Genomic DNA, 20,755 nt, shown 5'->3' on the forward strand with positions numbered 1-20,755 from the left:
TTCTTTTTAGGGGGTGGGACTGGGAACCGTTAATAAGTCTTGCACCACCATGCGCACAATTGTCATTAAGTTCTCCTTCCCCCTACTTGCCACAAGGACTGTGGTTTTAACACTTTCTGTGGTGGTGGTGTAGTTGCTCCGTTGTGCCCGACTCTTTCGACCCCATGGCCTATAGCCTACCAGGCTTCCCAGTCCATGGGATTCTCCAGGCAAGAATACTGGAGTGGGTTGCCATTTCCTTCCCCGGGGGATCTTCTCAACCCAGGAACTGAACCCAGGTCTCCTGTATTGCAGGCAGATTCTTTACCAACTGAGCTACAAGGGAAGCCTAACACCTTAGTCTTGCTGATTTTCCTTCACATCATGAAGGAAAAAACTCTTTTGCATCCCCTCCCTTTCCAGAACCACGGGTGTGGCCGAGGCCTTCAGCACAGCCTGGCTTCCCTGACTTAGCCTCTGGCTTCCTCCCCAACTCCAGCTTCTCAAGTCTCCAGTCTGTCCTGCATGTTCCAACAGCAGATCTTTATCCCACTCCATGCTCACCATGAGGCTGCCCTGCTGTCCAGCTCCTGACCTCCAGCACGCAGAGTCCAGGACCCCACCCAGGTACCTTCATCAACACGTGGCAGCGTGTCTCCACCCTCTGCCTCTGTTCTCACTACACTGGCCCTCCAGGGAGCACCAGCCTGAGTGCCACTCCCTCCAAAAGGCATCGCCTGGCTGCTTCTCAGTTCTGAATCACAGCACTTAGAGTCTAAGTCACACAGTTTCACTTCTCCATCACTTGATTGTTTTAAGTTTTAAGGCCTTGAGTCTTCTTCCCATAAGACCGTTAGCTCCTTGAGATCAGGGACCTCAAAAACTTATAAGGAGCACCCAGGGATACTCAGATGTCATCTTCCTCTATTATTAGCTCATGACAAGAAAAACAGACCATTTCTATTCCAAAGGCCTTAATGGAAATCTCCAGATACCCCTGCCAAGTCCTTTGCATCAACTCCCTGCCAAGTCATTTTTAACAACTTCTGGATAAAGGGCAGAGGGAACTCTTTAAAAAACATATGTATTTACGGCTTTCGTGGTGGATAATATATTCATCTGGCTCAAAACTTAAAATGAAGTCAGCTGCCTACCTTTGTTTCTCAACCACTCAGCTCCCCTGCTGAGAGGCAAACAATGGACTGAATTCTTGTTTTTCAATAGGTATTCTAGCAAATAGATACTCATTTTCTCTCGCTTTTTTCATACACAAGCTAATATGCAATATATATTATTCTCCATCTTGCGTTTTGTTTAATAATGTATCTCGGACATCTTCCCTGGTCAAACCTAGAGAGCTTCCTCACTGTGGCTGTGTGATGTTCCTGTGCAAGGATGACCCTGATTTATTTAACCAACCTTTTAAAAAATATATTCTCTTATTTGGCTGGGTCGGGTCTTAGTTGCAGAACGCAGGATCTTTGCTGCGGGACCTGGACTCTCTGGTTGTGGCACGTGGGCTCAGTACTTGCAGCACTCTGGCTTCAGCTGCTCCACGCCATGTGGGATCTCAGTTCCCTGACCAGGGATCGATAACCACGTCCCCTGCATTGCAAGGCAGGTTCTTAACCACTGGACCACATTAACCAGCCTTTAGTTGTTACATGGCGAGTGTTTCCAGTCCTTTACTATTGTATGCAATGCTTCCGTAATAGACTTGTTCAGATAAAATGTCACACTGAGATGAGTTTTCAGAATTGAGAAGCACCCAGGCGATGCCTTTTGGAGGGAGTGGCACTCAGGCTGGAGGGCCAGCGTAGTGAGAACAGAGGCAGAGGGTGGAGACACGCTGTTTATGTGGGTACTTGGGTGGGGTCCTGGACTCTGCATGCTGGGGGGTCAGGAGCTGGACAGCAGGGCAGCCTCATGGTGAGCGTGGAGTGCAGTAAAGACCTGCTGCATGGAACATGCAGGACAGACTGGAGACTTGAGAAGCTGGAGTCGGGGAGGAAGCCAGAGGCTAAGTCAGGGAAGCCAGGCTGTGCTGAAGGCCTGGGCCACACCCGTGGTTCTGGAAAGGGAGGGGATTTCTAGCTGAAATGAGGGTTTTCAACTTACTAGGTTGGTGAAGATGAGAAAATGGCACCCTCATACTTTGCTGGTAGGAGTGTAAATTGATATAACCTCTTTGGAGATCTTCCCAACCCAGGGATTGAACCCAGTCTCTCGTGTCTCCTGCATTGGCAGGCAGATTCCTTACCACTGTGCCATCTGGGAACCTTGCCTTTGGGCTACTGCTAGGTGGAATTGTTTTTCTGTAGTCAAATTTATCTGTCTTTGCTTTTATGGCTCCTAGGTTGGGTGACAAAGGAGCAAGACAGCCCCTCCTTCATCCCCCTCCAGCCCCCAATACACAGCTTTTAAAAATCCCGCCTGTACAAAAAGCTTGGAATGACTTCCCAGGTTTTGTAAGGAACAGGACAACTCCTGCCTTCCAGGAGATCCCAGTTTCAGGGAGACACAGACTGACTGCTGCAATTCCATGGTATAATAAATAAGATGGGGCACAATGGGAACCTGGGCTAGGACCGCCCTCTCCTGCCTGAGTTGGCCAGGCAAGGCTTTCCAAAGGCAGTGGCATCCAGGTAAATCTGGAGGTGTGCGGGAAGCAGCCAGGAGAAGAATGATCTTCCAGTAAAAGTGGAAAAGCATATGCAAAGGCAAGAAGCAACAAGCTCAGCCAAGGTTGTCCAGTCTGGCAAGAAGACAGGGAGACCCGCAGAGCTGGTGTGTGGTAGGGGCGGAGCTAGGAAGTAGACAGGGGCCAGATCACAGAAGGCCAAGAAGATACTGCCTGGAGGTCAGGGGGAGGTGGCAGGGAGACACATCAGCAGTGTGGAGGACGAGCTGGAGTTGGTCCAGAGCGGAGGCAGGGCCTCGGAGACTTCCGCCTCTTGCCCAGCAGCAGCCATGGCAGCCTAGAGAGACTCCAAACAGCGAGAATTTCAGACCAAATGTTCGATTCTGCCAAGCTTCCAGAATTCTATAAAAATCATCAGCGAAGCTAGCACCTTCTCTGAGAAACATGCCTACCCAAGATGATGACAACTTCAAGAGCTTTTTCCTGGGGAAGGCGGTGGTTGTCAGTCCCACCTCAGCACCCCACTGGCAGATGGGATAAATGCAGCCAGGGCCCTAACTGTCCTCTCCTCTGCTCCAGCGTGGCTCAGGGAACATGTGGGCTCTCCGGGCCCTGCCCATTCATCCAGATCCTCATTCCTTCAGAATGCAGGACTGCCATGATGGAGTGGTGGACTCCCAGCTGGCCCACGTCCTTGGGTCATCTCTTTCCTTCCAGTCAACATGGCTCAGTCCTAGCTCTGAGCAGTTCGACAGGCCTATGAACTTCTCTACTGTGACATTTTTAAACAGGCATCTTATAGCAGGTTTCCTGAGCAACTGTCCTCCTTAAAGTGCTCAGCACAGAGCCTTGCACACAGCAAGCATTCTGCAGCACTTTCTGCTAAAACTGGAAGTCTCAGGGGACGTCCTTCGTGGTCCAGGGCTTAAGACTCCGAGCTTCCAATGCAGGGTGCGTGGGTTCCATCCCTGGTTGGCGAACTAAGATTCCACATGCTGTATGCAGCGTAGACAAAAAGATCTTTTTAAAAACTGGAAGCCTCGCCATTCGTTAGGAGGTTGCTGAGGGAAAGGAAGGGTGATGTGAATAGAACAAGTCAGAATCCACTTAAACAGAACTTTGGGGCTGCCTCTGGATTTCAGTCATCCAGGGCCTCTCCATGCCCGACCCCCAACCCAGCAAAAGAAGTTGGTTCTTTTCTTCATTGCCCTAAGGCAATTTTATCCCAAAGGATCACTTGGTCAGGTGCTACAGAGACGAAGGCTCTAGGAAGCTGCTGGAGGCAGCCTTGGTTACCACCAGCAGGCCTCCTGTTGTTCAGTCGCTCAGCTGTGTATGACTCTTTGCGACCCCATGGACTGCAGCACATCAGGCTTCCCTGTCCGCCATCTCCCAGAGTCTGTCGGAGCTTGCTCAAACTCATGTCCATTGAGTCGGTGGTGCCACCCAACCATCTCATCCTCTGTCATCCCCTTCTCCTCCTGCCCGAAATCTTTCCCAGCATCAGGGTCTTTTCCAATGAATCGGCTCTTTGAATCAGGTGGTCAAAGTATTGGAGCTTCAGCTTCAGTATCAGCCCTTTCAATGAATATTCACGGTTGATTTCCTTTAGGATTGACTGGTTTGATCTCCTCGCAGTCCAAGGGACTCTCAAGAGTCTTCTCCAACACCACATTTTGAAAGCATCAATTTTTTGGTGCTCAGCCTTCTTAATGGTCCACCCCGAGGCCCTTCCAAGGCATTTCTACCCTTCAGCGGTCTGAGGGCATGCAGCGGAGTACCCACTCACACCAGCCTGGAAGGCAAGAGGGCCAGAAGCCAGCCCCAACTTCAGCTCCAGTCAAACAAGCTCCTCCACACGCAGCCACCAGATAGCAGTCGGTCAAAGGCAGGGTAGTGGAGGACTCCTGGGGCAGAGCTTGTTATCTCTGGAGTATGCTGCTGCGGAGGCGGGCACAGACACCGAGGCCCCATCTCAGGCACAGCAAAGCTCATGAGGATGACACCAGGAAGCAGGGGGCCTGGGTTCCAGGGCAGGGTCCAACCCTGCTGGCTGTGTCCCTGTCACTTATATAAAGTGCACATCTGCTTACGGTCCACGATTTTGTTTTTCCCAAAATGACAGTCTGTTTCAGTAAACGTTAGAAAAGCTCACTGGTATGAATACATATCTAGTTTTAACTTCCCATTTTATTTGACATTTACTATGTGACAGGCAGTCAAAGTATTAGTCGCTTTAGTCACGTCCAACTCTTTGCAACCCCATGGACTGTAGCCCGCTAGGCTCCTCTGTCCAGAGGACTCTCCAGGCAAGAATACTAGAGTGGGTTGCCATGCCCCCCTCCAGGGTGAGAGGCAGTAGGGTGGGCATTTTATACACATTATCTAATTAAGTCCTCTCAACAATTCCATGAGGGTAGGATAATACAGATGAGGAAAGTGAGGGTCAGAAAGGCTGAGTCCCGAGCCAAGGTCCCGCTGCTGGCACGCAGCAGAGCTGGGATCAGAACGAGAGGCTGTCTGGCTTCAGAGTCCTTTGCCCCAAACCACCATATGATGGTCAATTACCAGCCTAGACCCTCCCCCAGCCTCTGACCTCTAAAACCACAGACAGGCTGCAAAGGAAGGACAGTCTCTCAGAAGGTCACTTTTCTTTATTCTCAGTCACCCCAATCTCACAGCATGGTCTGCAGGAAATCTCAAAGTCTGGCCAACTCACAGGCTTTCCTGTGCCCACTGAGGAGCTGAAGCTCCACAGGCCCGGGGTCTCGATGCTGTGGTGTCAAGTCGCTCCTTCTAAAGGCAAGTCCTGGGCATGACGTTGGATCAAGGTTTCTCGGTCACTCCTATGTCCCCTTCCCAGAGCACAGGCACACTTCCGCAGCTTGTCCTCTGGCTTACTGTGCCCATCCTAGGAAAAGGTGGGGAGGAACTCGGGAAAGCAGGTGTCTCCCGGTTGGAAGAAGTTGGGACCTGGGCCTTTGGTCTACTTTGACCTGGGGCAGGTCATGGCCCTCGGGAGGCTCCAGAGCAGGCCCAGGCCAGACCACTACTCGGCGGAAGCAGAAGTCTTCACCACATTTTGGCAAAGTCCACTTTCTTCACCGACTTGGCCTGAAAACACCTCCTGAGTTCAGAGGGACGCGGGTGACAGAAATCCTGGGTTCAGCTCTGCTGGGAGCTGCCGCTGGGACAGGACTTCTTTCACTTTGCCCACAATGGTGCCCACCTCAGCCATGGCCCCCAGACCTAGGGAGCAGAGTTCTTCTGTGGCCCTGCAGACGGGCAGGGGACCATCCCCCACTCACCCCTTCCCAGGGCTCCCCGAGTGTGCCACCCAGAGCCCAGTGCCTGAGAAGGCCAGGACCAGGCCTGAGCCAGATCCATTGAGTCCCATCAGAGACCCCCCCCCCAGGACAGGCCCCAGGAATGGTTACAGCAACCACCTTGAGCTGTTTGGGCTGCACGCCAGGGAGGATACTGGGCACATTACCTAACAACTCCAAGAGGGAGGAATTACCACTTCCATTTCCCAGGTGAGAGAGCTGAGCTGGAGGTCACAACGGGCTGGGATATGAGGCTGCAGGAATGAGCTGTGAGCCTGGCCAGACACCCACCTTGGTCTCCACAGACCAGCTTCTTGGCCACACAGGGGATCTCGATGTAGCCGAAGTCCTTGAGCTGGCCCACCTGCTGCTCGGTGATGGGGTGCTCCCACATGGCGGTGTTCATCGCCGGGCAGAACAGCAGGGGTTTGCTGCGGTCCCAGGCCCGGATGACACAGGTCTGTGAAGAAGGAGGGGCGTGCCTGGGGTGACTGGGGGCCACTGTCTGCTGTCTCGTTACTTCGAGGATGTGTCTCTGGGTCCCTCTCACCTCCCCCTAGGCTCTGACACAGGGCCCGACATACAGGAGCTGCTCCACTAACGCTGGCCATGGCCCAGCCACCTCCAAGCATAACTCCAGTTCTGTACAGAAAGGGCTCCTGGTGCCCAAGTATCTGTCTTCCCTACAGCCAGCCATACCTCGCAGCAGCTCTTGCAAAGCTGAGGACCAGGATGTCCGGCAGGTGGGCCCGTCTGCCCCACACTAGCTCTACTTGAGGCCAATGAAAGCGTGGCCATGAGAACAGGTTCCACGGGACCAGACCCTCTCCCACGTGCTACAACATGAGCCCGCCCTGTGACCCTGTAAAGAAGCTGCTGTCCCATTTCACCGAGGGGAAGCTGCACTTCCAGGAGGTGAGCCGCTACCCAGGGTGACACCCAGACAGTGATCTGGGGTGAAGCTTTGCACCGCGCCCATGCCGTCCTCCACTGCCCTGTGCGGTTTCACCACCTCCCGGTGTCAGGCCCCTCCAAGTCAATACCAGAGCAGCCATGAAAAGGACAGACCAGCTCAGAGTCTTCAGTGCTGTGAGCTTTGCAATCACGTGGACCTGGGTTCAAATCTTGCTGTGCTCTCTGCTGTGACTAGCCATGAGAACTTGAACAAGTCCTTTCATGACAGGAGTCTGAGGTTCCTCTCTGCAAAAGCCCTCTCCCTGGGTGGTCGTGTGGATGGAGGGTGAAAATGCTTATAAAGCTCTTTGCACAGGCCTGGCACAAATACAGGCTCCAGAAATAGTAGGTCCTGTTATTATTACAGACAGGCTCCCTGGGCCAGGGGCTGCCTCGGAGGGAAATAAACTCAGGGGCCCACAGCAGTGCACTCCCCTGGGCTCTGACTGCTCCAGGCACCTCTGCCTGGGCTGTGGGCCCCTCGGGGAGCCAGTGGTGGGCACACCCCTTCCCTGAAGGGGATGCTGTCTGGGAAAAGAGGGGGAGTCCAGAGAACAATGCCACGGATGGGCCAGGGAAAATGCCTGCCCTCCTCAGGGCCCCTGGCCTCTCCTGTGACAGGAAGGAAGTGGGTCAGCACAGCCTCAGGCCCTGGCTGCTCGCGTCATCTCAGACACAGCGCTTGTCTCCCCACCGAGTCCTCGCGGTGGGGCAACCCGGCTGTGAGTGGACAGTTTCAGTCCACACTTCCTCTTGGCCCCATGCCACCTGCTGCTTCTGCAGAAGCCATGAGCATACCTAGAGGAGTCCCCTGACTCCGTGCGAGGTGGGTGGTGGCAGGGCTGGAGTTTCTAAATGCCCTCAAAGCAAAGCATGCCCACCAGAGCAGAAACTCAGCCCCTCTGTGCCCCACACGTCTCCAGCTTTTCCCATCTCATTACAAAGCTCAGCGCTTCCCGGACAAACCACAGCTCCACCAAACCTTCTGGCAGCAGGAGGACTGAAAGGAGGCATCAGTTCCCACGGTCATTTCTGTTTGGCCAACGCTGTATGTAGCACCTCAGGCTCTGCCCCTGGGAATCTGCTTGGGCGGACAGAAGGCCTGGATCTGGGATAGGAGACCAGCTGCCAGCTAGACGGGTGACCCAGGGAAGTTATCTCCTCTTTCTGGATCTGCTTGGTTATTTAGTACAAAGAAGGGCCAGAGCCTGAGTGGGCCACAGGACAGACAGAGATGCACGTCACCCAGGCCCAGGGCCCAGAGACTGGGAACGTAGGTTCATACTTAGCACACAGCGCCATGCACCCCAAGATCTAGACGGTGTGCACCCCAATATCAGGGAGAAGGTTTGAAGGAGGGGGGAAGCAGGGCAAGCTCCTTTGGGAGAATATAAGGAAACAACATCTTTCGAGAGAGTACAGAGCCACAGACCATGACGACAACAGTTTAAACTTGGTAGGATTTGCGGTTCTTTGAAATACTTGCACCTTCAAGTGAAACCTTTGAGGCAAAGGGCCTCAGGTCTGGTCTTGGGAACACATTCTACTGCTCAGCCAACTCAGTAGGAGGGAACTCCAAAGATTCCAGGGAGCGCTGGCAGCTCTAACGAAAAGAGGAAAGCAGAGCTTTCGGGAGTGAGCAAGGAGCTCTCAGAGAGTCAGCCCAGGCCAGGGCTTAGCTCCTAGAGATCAGCATGCCTTGTCACATCAGCTGGCTGCTGACCAGCCAGAGGAAAGCCTGGACATTTGGTGAGATGGTGCTGGTTACACGCAGTGCTGACGCACTTAGATGAAAGTGACCCGGAGCCTGACTCGTTCTGATGTCCTGTCAACCAGGCGCCAGCCCCACCGGGAGGCATTCTTGACAACGCAGCCCAAAGCCCGCCCTCCTCTGCACTCCCCACCCTTGCTCCTGCCACACGATCTGTGTGTTGCTCTTCCTCTGATCACCTGTGATCTAATTCAAATAATACTTAAATCACTAGCAGCTTCTTCGAGAAATACCTTAAGCACCCATCAACTAGCAAACAGAGAGACGAACCCCCTATCTAACCCCCAAAACCTCGACCCAGCTTCATTAGTGATTTCGTCATATTAAACTCTGAAAAAACCTTCTGCTGTTAGCTGAAGCAAAATTACTGATTACCTCATACATGCAATAAGCCTTTACTGAATGCCTACTGTATGCCCGATACTGTGCAATATGGTGGTTCCATTGTCAAAGGACTGACATAGCACATACCAGAGCACAGGCCAAAAACCCTTTCCTTCCAGACTGTCAGCTCCCTGTGTCCTGTGTGTCTGTCCACATAGGGCCTGGTCCCTGGCAGGTAAAAGAGCTGGATGAATGAGGGAAGGGGGGTAATACAAAAGAGGCGGGAAGGATAGGGCACACACCCAGATGCTCATGTAAACAAAGGCTCCTTAAGGACAGCAGCTCCCTGGAGGTCCTTCAGGCCGAAGATGACCCCAACTCTACAGCTGGACTTCTCTTCCTCTCCTCCACCTCGAGCCTCTTGCCTTGTCTCCTTTCTTCTCCTTTAATTTTCCACAATTTCAGGGAAACTACCTCTCAGCCTTGTGGTTAAAAGTACAGGAGAGATAAGTGTGCCTGGGAGATCCATGAGGAGGTAAACACTCTTATCTGTTTGCCCCCATAGATAGCCAGGTCCTAGTGGGAAGGCAGAGCTAAGGGGAACCGGCAACAGAGCTGGGCAGGGAGGCAAGCGGGAAAGCATGTGGAGGGCAGCCCATGGGCATGAGCACCCAGGGGCCTGAGGGGTGGACACCTCTGAGGGCACTCGCAAGTCAAGTCCACCCATCGGGACCCGGGCCATCTGGCCACCTGCCAGAGCATAGGGGCGGCCAGGTGGAAGGTGGTCCAGAGGACTGTGTTCTGAGCAAACCAGCCCACCATACAGGGATTCCCAGGTCAGAAGACCGTCCAGAAGAAGCCTGCAGCTAGCCCACGGTGAGCGTGGCCCTGGGAGGGAGGCAGGCCCGGCAAGCCACTCACAAGCAAGTTGTCACAGATGCCACTGGCCACCTTCCCCAGAGTGTTGGCATCGAGGGGCGCCACCAGCATGAGGTCCGCCCACCTCCGCAGGTCAATGTGGAGAACTGGGTCGGATCGGCGCTTCCACATCTGGCAAAGGAAGGAAGAGCGAGGGAAGTGGGGTCACTGGGCCGGCCACTCTCAGAGTGGAGGGAGGAGGGGCCGGAGCGTTTTGAGGGCTGACACAGGCCTGGGGCACTGAGTCAGGAACCCAAGGGAGGCCACCTGAACGCCCCCCACCCCAGCTCACTGCCACCCCTTTTGCAGCTACGCTGGTGAACCCTGGCTGTGGCACCAACGGCCTGAGAGAAACCAGGCCTGAGGAAACAAACGCCCCTTGTCTCTCTGAGCTATTCCCTTTATGGTTTGGTTTTCAAGAGAACTGACATCTGGCAGGGAAGTCCTGGCCTGTCTGCTTGAGGCGGATGCTTGGGTTGTCCAAGCCAGTGGAAAGGCTCTGGGCGGTGAGAAATGGAGGGGGGGGTGGGGAGACGGGCCAGCCAGAAATGTTCTAGGCTGAGAATGTTTAAAAATGCCTGGCAGGGCACCCCTGTGGGGCCCACACTTGACGTCTGGTGAATCGACCAGTGCCTGCCCCGGCGCGGGAGAGCAGCAGGGCAGCCCGGCAGCCGTGGGAAGTGAGGCGTTCCCGGCGGCCCCGACGCTGGGAGCCACGTGGATGAGGGTGGTGGGAACAGGGCTCCTCTGTGGTTTCATCAGCCCAGATAAGTACAAGGACACTCAACCCCGGGCACGGGGCCAACGCTGAGCTCTGCCTGGGGTGGGAGGAGACTGTGGGCCTCCTGCAGGCCAGAAGCTAGACAGATGTTTTCCTCATCGCCTCTGCCCAGAGGCCCTGACCGCGGGCTTGAGCCTAGCCTGTCTGCTCCGGCCGCCAGGACCATAGGCTGCAGGGAGGACTGTCCTGTCCCATTGATACGGACACGAGGGAACTCAGCCCAGGGACCCAGCACTGACCTCCCATTCATCAGCGTCGCTGTACAGGGTGACAGGAACATCCCGGGGGCTGTAAAAATGTTTGGCTCTCTCAGTTGTGACCACGGCTACTTCCAGCTGTCACCAAGAAAAGTGTTGGGGCGGGGGGAGAAGGAAACAGAAACCGTTACCAGAGCCCCCAGCCTGGAGGCCACACAGGGCCAGGCCAGACCAGGTGAGAGCTTTGTTCATAGCCTGGCTGCGGAGAGGGCTTCTACCCCGGAGGCAGTGAGCCCTGCGTTTGCAGTTACTTCTGCTGTCACCCAAAGGTCAAGCCTCACCAGGTGCAGTGGTTTCACTTCCCCATCGGAGGGGCTGCCGAGGAATGAGTCACACCACTGCCCAGTGTATATAATGCTGCAGGCTCCAGCCACTCGGGCAGGGACAGACCAGGGCAGGCAGGAGGGGGCCCCCAGGAGGCTCCCAGGTCCTGAGCTCTGGGCTACACCACAGGTCTGCCCTCTGCAGGCCAAGGCACGAGGGAGACGGGCCCTGCACGTGCTGTCTTCAGCCACAGCCCAGCGAGCAGGCAAGCAGAGTCCCTCCCAGGACTTCTAGGAACAGGCTTCATGGGCTCTTGCTGCAGACAGGCTCCAGGAAAACCAAACCCGAGTGCCCGACACTCATGGGGCAAGAGTGATGGTTACCCCCGAGTTATTCATTTAGTAGATGATTAATGATGCAAACAAGGGGGACAGCTAACAGAACAGAAATAGCACATGATGGTGTGAATGACACCAGACCCACTTCCACGACTGGTAAACTGAGATGCTAGACTAACAGGCAGACAGAGGAAAGGGGCCCAGAAGAGGCGGCTAAGACGGGAGGGGTGTAGGAAATTACGTCTCTGGGGGACATTTATCCAGGAGGGAAAAAAGTCAAGGGTGACAAGGACAGAACTGACTAACCAGGGGGATCACTGGGGACAGTGTCTGGGCCAGAGGTGGTATACTGCCTTGATGTTGCTATTCAGTCGCTAACTCATCTCTGACTCTGCAATCCCATGAATTGCAGCACTCCAGGCTTCCCTGTCCTCCACTATCTCCTGGAGTTTGCTCGAGTTCATGTCTACTGAGTCAGTGATGCTACCCAACCATCTCATCCTCTGTCGTCCCCTTCTCCTCCTGCCCTCAATCTTTCCCAGCATCAGGTCTTTTCCATTGAGTCAGCTGTTCACATCAGGTGGCCAAAGCTTTAGCATCAGTCCTTCCAATGAATATTCATGGTTGATTTCCTTTAGGATTGACTGATTTGATTCCCTTGCAATCAAAGGGACTCTCAAGAGTCTTCTCCATGTGGGCTACATGGGGGTTATAAACATTTGTAAGCCAAAAAATATTAGGTTTGCCCAAAAGTTCATTCGAGTTCTGTAAAATGTTATGGGAGATTTCACATAGAAAATCCAATTTTCTGGTTTCTCTCAAAAACCCAAAAGCTCTGGCACTGCAGGGGCCACACTGTTGCTTGATTGGAGTTGGTGGTGCTGAGTAACGGCTGCCTTCTTGGATGGGGTGTGCCCGTGCCACCTCCACCTAGTCCCTGCCACTCCCTATCATCTTGCCAAGGCTCCCTCTCCTCATTTGTTTCCCACCTTTTGTGGGTTGTGGGACACCGCTCTGCACAGCATCTGAGAGTGAAGCTGGAAGCAGGGAGTAGACGTCTCAGAGGTAGACTGTGGAAGAGCTTCAGAAGGCCTGGGGCTCCCAGCCGTGCGGCAGAGCTCGCAGACTCGTCCATCCTCCTGCTCCCTCCTTGGAACCTACCAGCCCCCAAACGTGCATAGAACCTCCTGCTCCTGCTGAGCAGGGGAGTCCCTTCCAGGAGAGCCCTGAAGGAGCCTGGTCCAGTTCTGAGCAAGGTGGCAAAGGAAAAGGGCTGCTGTCCCCGCACAGAATCCAGCCCTGAAGATGTCACAGGACCAGCACAGGTGAAGAGAACGGAAAAAGGCAGGATGGTGCTGAGACTCTTAAGACCCAAGACAGCAATGAGGTAAGGCATGGGGCCAAATACGTGAGAAGGAACCACAAGAAGAATATATAACTTCCAAACCAGCAGAAGAAAATTCAATCTACACAAAAAAGGAAAGGGAAAGGAAAAAAAACAAAAAAGCAGTGAGAATACATAAGTAGAAAGCATTAAATAAGAGGGAAGAAGTCCTAATAGAATAGCAATTATAGTGATTATATAATTGGCTAAACTCCCTGATCAAGATTCAGACTCTTATATTGGATGTTTTAAAATCCATCAATCACATTAAAATGTCTTAAAAGACACACTTAAAAAGATATATAAAGCTTAAATAAAAGAATAAACTTGCAATTAGATAAAGTGGATTAAACTGTTTCCTCTCAAAAAGCCAACTGAAATAAAAGTAAAGAGATTCTTTTTTTAAGGTATGAACACCCAGAACAAAGAGAAGAGGACAAAAAGAAAAACCCAGCAGTTAAGATATGTTAACACATAATATATGGAAATGGAAGGAGGCATTAACAGATCAGATCAGATAGGACCAGATGCTCTTTTCTTTTTTAAATGAACATTCAGCTGAACAAAAAAGAACTCTTGGAAATTAAAATTACAAATAGTCAAAGAAAAAATTCAATGTAAGTTTAGAAGAAATTTTTCAAAAAGTAGAACATAAGGAGATGGATAATAGTATTAAGAAAGAGAGAGAGAAAATCAGAAGACCAACTTAAGAGGTCCAAATAAGTAATTAAGATTAACTAACTCATTAACTAATAATGAGTTACTGAAGGGGAGATCAATAAAATAAGAGGGATGAAAATTCCAAACGAAATAAAATTAAATTTCCCCAAACTGAAGGACTCTGAGGCTGGAACATCTGTTCTGCCCACAGGGCTCTGAGAAGGTGGCACGCGGTTAGGCTCAAGGAACCTGGAGTCTCACTTCCCAGCCCCCACTGAGGGTCGGTCAGAGGAGCCTGAGCCCACACCAGCTTCTCTGGAAGCCACATCCTCCTGTACTGACGTACACAGGGTTTGCAATCAGCAAAGCCTCAGGAGTTCTTCTCCCCCATGCTGCTGCTAAACCACAAGCCCCAGACTCTACCTGCACTGCTCCTTTCCCAAAAGAAGTCCCTCACGTTTCCCCGGTGACTGCTCCCTTCCCAGAGCTGGCCCACTGTTTTCGCTCAGTCAGTGAGAAGCTCCTAAAATCTCAACCCTGTCCCCCTGGCCTGTTCTCTGCCAGTACCACCATCAATAGTCCCAAGACACAAATCCAAATCACGAGAAGAACAGAGAGCAGAGGCCTTCCCCAAGGTCCATACGGGGTTTGGCGTGGGAAAGAATCAAGAATGAACCCTGGGCTCCCCTGGAGGTGCAGTGGCCAAGAATCGGCCTGCCGGCGCAGGGGACACGCGTTTGATCCCCGGTCCAGGAAGAGTCCGCGTGCCTTGGAGCAACTAAGCCCCTGCGCCACAACTACTGAGCTCACGGGGGCGACCACCACCGGCCGGCTGACCTAAAGCTGCGCTCGCCCAGAGAAGCCAAGGCAATGAGGACTGCACCCTGCAACGAGCCCCTGCTTACCTCAACTGGAGAAAGCTCACGTGCAGCAACCAAGACCCGGAACAGCCAAAAATAAGAACGAAATAAATTAAATTTAAAAAACAAAAAGAGAACGAACTTTTCCAAGTAGGACCTGTAGGTCACCAACCACAACCTCAGCACACCAGGACAAAACTTGCCCAGTTCAGGAGATGAATCATCCAAACTGGGTCAGGTCTCTTCTACCACCATTTATTCTTTTTCAAGTTCAAAAGAAAACACTGGAAACAAGGTAGGACTCAAGAATCGTCCCCCCCCAACCCCAGGTTACACCACTGGCCTCTGGGACCGGTGCTCTTTCATTGTTTTTTCCAAATATGTGCATCAGTCATTTCCGTCATCCTGAGTTTTCACTGCAAGCTTCAGGTCACTCTGGTGACTTCTGGACCGTATTCTTGCTTCATCTTTGATTACTATGTCCTCCTTTCCATTTAACTGCTTCCCTATCTCCTTCAACAGAGGGCTTCCCTGGTAGCTATGTCAGCTTCTGGTCACTGTCTTCTTTTCCTTAAGGGACTACTTTCATTTCTAAGAACTTCCTGACTATCCTGGACGGTCTGCCCCTTAAGATCACCCCGATTCATTCTCTCTATTCTGAAATTTGAAAAGCTGCTTCCTGAAGAGCTAGTTGCCCTGCTCTCCCCTCTCCTAACTCTGCCCTGCTCTCCCCAGGCTCCCCAAACAGTCTGCCAGTTCTCAAAGTGAGGACTGTGCCTATGGCCAGCCTTAGAAACATCCCGTTTGGTGATGGCCCTGTCAGGGGCTCCCTCCTCCCTGTCAGCTCTACCCTTCACTTCCCTCTACATGCCCCTCACCGTCCCCCCGGGCTCCTGGGGGAGTTCCACCCAGGGGTCCAGGTAGGCCTCCCACCCTGGTCCACTGCTGCGCCTTGAGATTTTTCCTTTAAGCTCATCCCTAGTCTCTCTGGCTACCTTCCCAGGTTACACAGTCATTGTTAGGGAGCTTCTTGGGGTCAGTGTCTTTATATAGAGTTATGTGAAGAGTATGTGATGAGCCATCATTCCCAATGGCCCTCCCTTGACCCCTATAAAGCAGCCACCTCTCCTTGGCAGTGACCCTGGACCCAGTGTTGTCTGGCAGGCCCAGGCTAGTTTTTCTGGTTTTAGAGGGATGTCACTTGATATGATTCTTCAGTCCCATGGGCTTGTTCTTTCCTTTTCATTCACTCTGTAAAAAGGTTCTGGGAGCCAAGAGCTAGGCCCTAGGTTTCCATACACTTTTTTTTTTTCTTCACAAAAAAGGCATGTCATGTTATCTTCCGAGATTCTAAATAACTTGGACTATTCATTCATTCACCCTGACCTTTCCCTCAGCAAATGCTAAGGAGCCTTGGCAGAGCAGAAACTCCTGAGGACAGAAACCCTCCGTGGCCTCCTCTTACACCCTTCTGGGTCCTGGGAGGAGCAGGGCTGGACATTAAAACGGTCTCTCACACACTTCAGAGTTCCTGAAAGGCAGCTCTGTACTTGGCCCCCTGGTGACAAACCTGCCAAGAGTTTCTGTCTTAATATTTTTAACCTGAGCCTCTGTGTGATGTGACCAAGGCGCGGCCAGGCCCTGTAGTATAAGCTGCCTACATTTTGCTTAGCATTTATGGAGATTCCTTCCGGAAACTAGTTGGGAAGTCTGGCGTTCTTTCTCTGTTGAAAACACATCAGCAGTCCCATCTGGGGCTCCTGGGGAGTCAGGGAGGGGAAATGGGAAACAGAATTTGGGGCGATTCCTCCACTTCTCCTGTTAGGCCCCTGGCCTGGCCCAGGCTCCTTCTGGAGCAGGTATCAAAGGAACCTGTGGAAAAGCATTTTCACAGCCACAAGATGAGATCAATCCCATGGCTTGAATGTCCACCTCCGCTCTCATCTCTGGCCTCTTCTCACTACAAGCATGAGCTAGAAGCACCCTTCCTCAAGTATAACAATCAAAAATGACATTGTCCAGGGTTCCCTGGGAGGCAAAACTGCCCGATGGAGAACCACCACTCTACAGAAATCAGCTAACAAAACTCTCTGCAGTGAAGAAAACATGTCACATCTGTGCTGTCCAGTACGGCGGCCTCTAGCCACACATGGCTACTGAACACGTGAGGTGTGGCTGATGTGACAAGGGAACTGAACTTCTGGTTTTATTTCATTTTAATAATTTAAATTTGAATACAGCTAGTGGCTACTGTATTATATAGCACAGCTCTGGTATATACAAGTAGAGAAGAGCCCCAACTGGAACCCCTAGCTGAGTGGTTAGAAAAGAGCAGGGGTTCCTACAGGGCATGTGACTGTGGCTCCACAGGAGACTGACAAGGACTCTACAGAGGAAGCACCAGCCATGACCTGACCTGGCACAAGGCGAGGAGTCCAGAGCTCTGGTGGCTTGGTCCTCTGGCTGTCACACAGCAGAAGACCATGACACTGGGCCTCCCAGTGTTGACGCTGGCAGTGCCTGGGGCCTAGGGGCCAGCCAAGCAGCTGGCATGACCCTGAGCATGGGGGTGGCGGGTATACTGTAGACAAAAGGCTCTGGGTGCAGTCAGCACATGGGGCTGGGGGGAAGCTATGGAGGAGGACGCCACATTAACAAATCCCCGAGGGAGTTCCGGTTGGCTGAGAGGGTGTTCCAGTGGCTCACAATGGTATCTCTCCACTTGACAGACATTTACTGAGCCCACTACACACATGGCAGCCAGAGCTGATAGGGGCTTAGGTGTCTGTCTAATGAGTGGGTGGTGATACATGACCCCTGACTACAAAGCAAGCCAGAGCAGGCAGTAGTTCACACCTGCCTGAGGGTTCTCGCCCTCACGGCTGTGGTTAGGTGCAGTAGGGAATGCCCATAAGCTGAGCTCCTCAAGGCCGCTTGCTGATGGTCGCCAAGAAACCTGGTCTTGAGCCCCAGTTCTGCCAGCCCACTGGCTGGGGGATCTCAGGCGAATGCTTTCTCTCTGGCCTGGTTTCCCTCCTGAGCCATGAGCCATCTGGACTATAGGGCCTCCAAGAGCCCCTCCAGCTCACTATACCATCCTAACCCTCTTGTGACCCATGCCCTTTCCCACCAAGCTCTGCCATTCTCTCCTCTGCCTCTAAACTGGCCTCTGGGGGAGCTGCTATTCTCGGCACACGGCCCTTCCTGCCATTCAAGTAAGACCAGGCTGCCAGTCTCTCTGTGCATGCGTGCTAAGTCACTTCACTCATGTCGGACTCTTTGCAACGCTGTGGACTGCAGCCCGCCAGGTTCCTCTGTCCGTGGGATTCTCCAGGCAAGAATACTGGAGTGGGTTGCCGTGCCTTCCTCCAGGAGATCTTCCCGACCCAGGAATCGAACCCGTGTCTCTTAGGTCTCCTGCACAGGCAGGCAGGTTACCACTAATGCCACCTGGAAACCACTCAATCCCTCTGTGCACTTTCCTGACTAAAGAAATTGCTCAAGAATGAAGCTAGAGCAGCCAACTGCAGAGGCTCTCCCTCGGGACGCTGTTCTGGAGTATCAGAGAAGGACCCTGGTGCAGGAGCCCGGGGCTGGCTGCCTCTGTGGCCTGTAGAACTGACTCCCCGGGGGAGCAGGCCAGGGAAGGACGGGGCCAGCCAAGCCAGCGGAGGCCCAAATAAATGCCTCAGAGTGCTACAGCTGAACCAGTTTCCACAGCAGGACCACAAAGCAGGCAGGTGGTCCCTACCTGGAAAGAAAGGAAAACCTCAAACCAGGCCATGTTTCTTCTGCTCTCCTTTCCATGATGAGAAGTATTAAAAAAAAAAAAAAGGCATAAAATCACAAAAAACATTCCGTGATATCCCCAGCAAAAGCTCCACTGACTTTAAAAAATAAAATAAGTACACACAGAGGTTAGAAAATCAAAATAGAACAGAAGGACGTAAAATCCAAGTCTCCCGTCCTGCCCCCATCTCGCCACAAGGGTAACCACCTCCAGAGGGAAAATCGCAAGCAGTTAACCTAGACGTGTGAACACACAAAAGGAATATTATATGCCAGCAGTGGGCAACACTTTTCTATAAAGGGCCAGACACTATTTCAGGCTTTGTCACCGCCACTGTACTCTGTAGTAGCAAGACTGTAGCGTTTAGTTGTCGGTGTTGGTCTAAGTTGTGTCTGACTCTTTGTGACCCCATAGACTGTAGCACACCAGGCTCCTCTGTACTCCACTATCTCCCAGGGTTTGCTCAAATTCATGCTCATTCAATCGGTGATGCTATCTAACCATCTCATCCTCTGCTGCCCCCTTCTCCGTGGGCCTTCAGTCTTTCCCAGCATCAGGGTCTTTTGCAAATGAGTAGACTCTTTGCATCAGGTGGCCAAAGTATCAAAGCTTCTTCGGCTTCAGCATCAGTCCTCCTAATGAATATTCAGGACTGATTTCCTTTAGGATTGACTGGTTTGATCTCCTTGCAGTCCAAGGGACTCTCAAGAGTCTCCTCCAGCATCACAATTTGAAAGCATCAAGCCTTCATGGTCCAACTCTCAAATCCATACACGACTACTGGAAAATCCATAGCTCTGATTATATGGACGTTTGTCGGCAAAAATGATGTCTCTGCTTTTTAATATGCTGTCTAGGTTTGTCAGAGTGAACAAGCGTCTTAATTTCATGGCTGCAGTCACCATCTGCAGTGATACTGGAGCCCAAGAAAATAAAATCTGTCACTGCTTCCATTTTTTCCCCCTTCTATTTGCCATGAAGTGATGGCCATAGGCAATACTTAAATGAATGGGTATGGATGTGTCCCAATAAAATGTTACAGACACTGAAATCAAATTTTATATAATTTTATGTGTCACAAAATATTTTTCTTTTGATTTTTTTCAACCATTTAAAAAGGTAAATAGTTTATATTTGTATGGTTTACAGGCCATACAAAAACAGACCACAAGACTGCGGCCAGCGGGCCACACTTTGCTAACCTCAGCACCTTGCTCGTTTCACCTGTATCCTGAGGACTGCCCCACAGCAGCACATGAGATCCACCCAGGCTCCTGAACGGCTGCCCTGGATTCCATCAAGAGGTTGAACCATAACTGGCTCACAGTTCTACTGCTGGATATTTGGTTTGTTTCCGTTTTGTTTTATAATTATAAACGGTGCTAAAATGAACATGCTTGTACATTTAGTGAGCTTCCGTAACCCTACAGGGTTCAATCCTATGGGTGAATCAAGGCCTGTGACCATTTCTGGTTTCTCCAGATATTGCCCAAACAGTCCTCCAGAAAACCAGAAAAGATTTCATTCTGCACATATGCAGGCCCTCTTCCCTCAATTCTTAACAGACCTGAACTTCCTGACAGGCATTCTAGAAACTTAAGGTTCTCTAAGCCGAAGCTCTGCCAACTTCCTGGGTGGGAGATTTCCTCCACTTTCAAAAATGCTCTTCTGGCTTTCAGCCCTGCTGACACCTGCTCAGCAAAAGCAGATAGAGGTGTCTGTCTTCTCCATAGTGAGGAGGGTGCCAACCAAAGGGCACAAACTGACTGAGCTGACTGCTCAATTACAGGACAATTACAGAATGCTAAATAGCCACAGCCCCTACATCCCAGGACCTTCTCTTAGGCTGCCTTTGGGTCCTAGGCCTTTCTGCCCTCACGTCTAGAATCTCCTAGCCCTGACGCCAGGAGAGACGTTAAAAATGAATCAGTTGATTATCCAGCCCCCACTTTACTGCAAGGATAAGAAAACTGAGGTCATAAAAAAGATCTGACCTGCCCAGAGTCAGCGTGAGAAATCCTCTGTGCACAGCAGCCTCTCTCGAGGGAGGGCTGGCCACCCCCCACATCTAGCTCCTCCCACCTCTCAGACAGGCTCCAAGGCTTCTCTGCAGGTGGCCACTCTGGATGCCGGCTGGTGTGTGAGGCATCAGTCCAAATTCCTTCCTACCCCTCACTCCCTCAGCCTCCCCGGTCTGGCTCCAGGTCAGCGGTCCTCCTGGGAAGTCTGAACATACTGCTGAATCAGCAGTTGTGAGCCAGGTCTGTAGAATCACCCAGCTCCTTGCCGCCCACAGCCCAGCTGCTTTTGCGAGCTGTTTGCTGGTCAAAATCTAGGGATCCCCAGGGAGCTCAGGAAAGCATGTGAACGCATGACTTAGGCAAAGAGTTGAGGAGGACTGGCCCAAGGCACAAAGACTACTCCTGGGGGTGACTCAGAAAAGGGGCACTGGGGAGATCAGTACCATCAGGGAGTAGGGGGCAGGGTAGGGGGGAGGGAGGGCCAACA

The 20,755-nt window shown here is 52.1% G+C and overlaps 1 protein-coding gene across 8 annotated transcripts in view; it reads right to left on the bottom strand.

Moving 5' to 3' along the window:
• Positions 1-20,755, bottom strand: part of PPCDC (phosphopantothenoylcysteine decarboxylase) — a 42,784-nt gene that overhangs the window by 13,322 nt on the left and 8,707 nt on the right. For 4 of the 8 annotated variants that reach the window (XM_070358600.1, XM_070358601.1, XM_070358599.1 and 1 more), the window contains 3 exons: positions 10,934-11,029; positions 9,917-10,045; positions 6,238-6,406 (listed from right to left, as the gene is read on the bottom strand). In XM_070358600.1, coding sequence (XP_070214701.1) covers positions 6,238-6,406; positions 9,917-10,045; positions 10,934-11,029 — 394 coding nt within the window. The other 4 variants (XM_070358604.1, XM_070358605.1, XM_005891759.3 and 1 more) reach the window with 4 other exon arrangements.

The sequence above is a fragment of the Bos mutus genome, chromosome 21, assembly GCF_027580195.1.
Source record: "Bos mutus isolate GX-2022 chromosome 21, NWIPB_WYAK_1.1, whole genome shotgun sequence".
NCBI classification, from domain to species: domain Eukaryota; kingdom Metazoa; phylum Chordata; class Mammalia; order Artiodactyla; family Bovidae; genus Bos; species Bos mutus.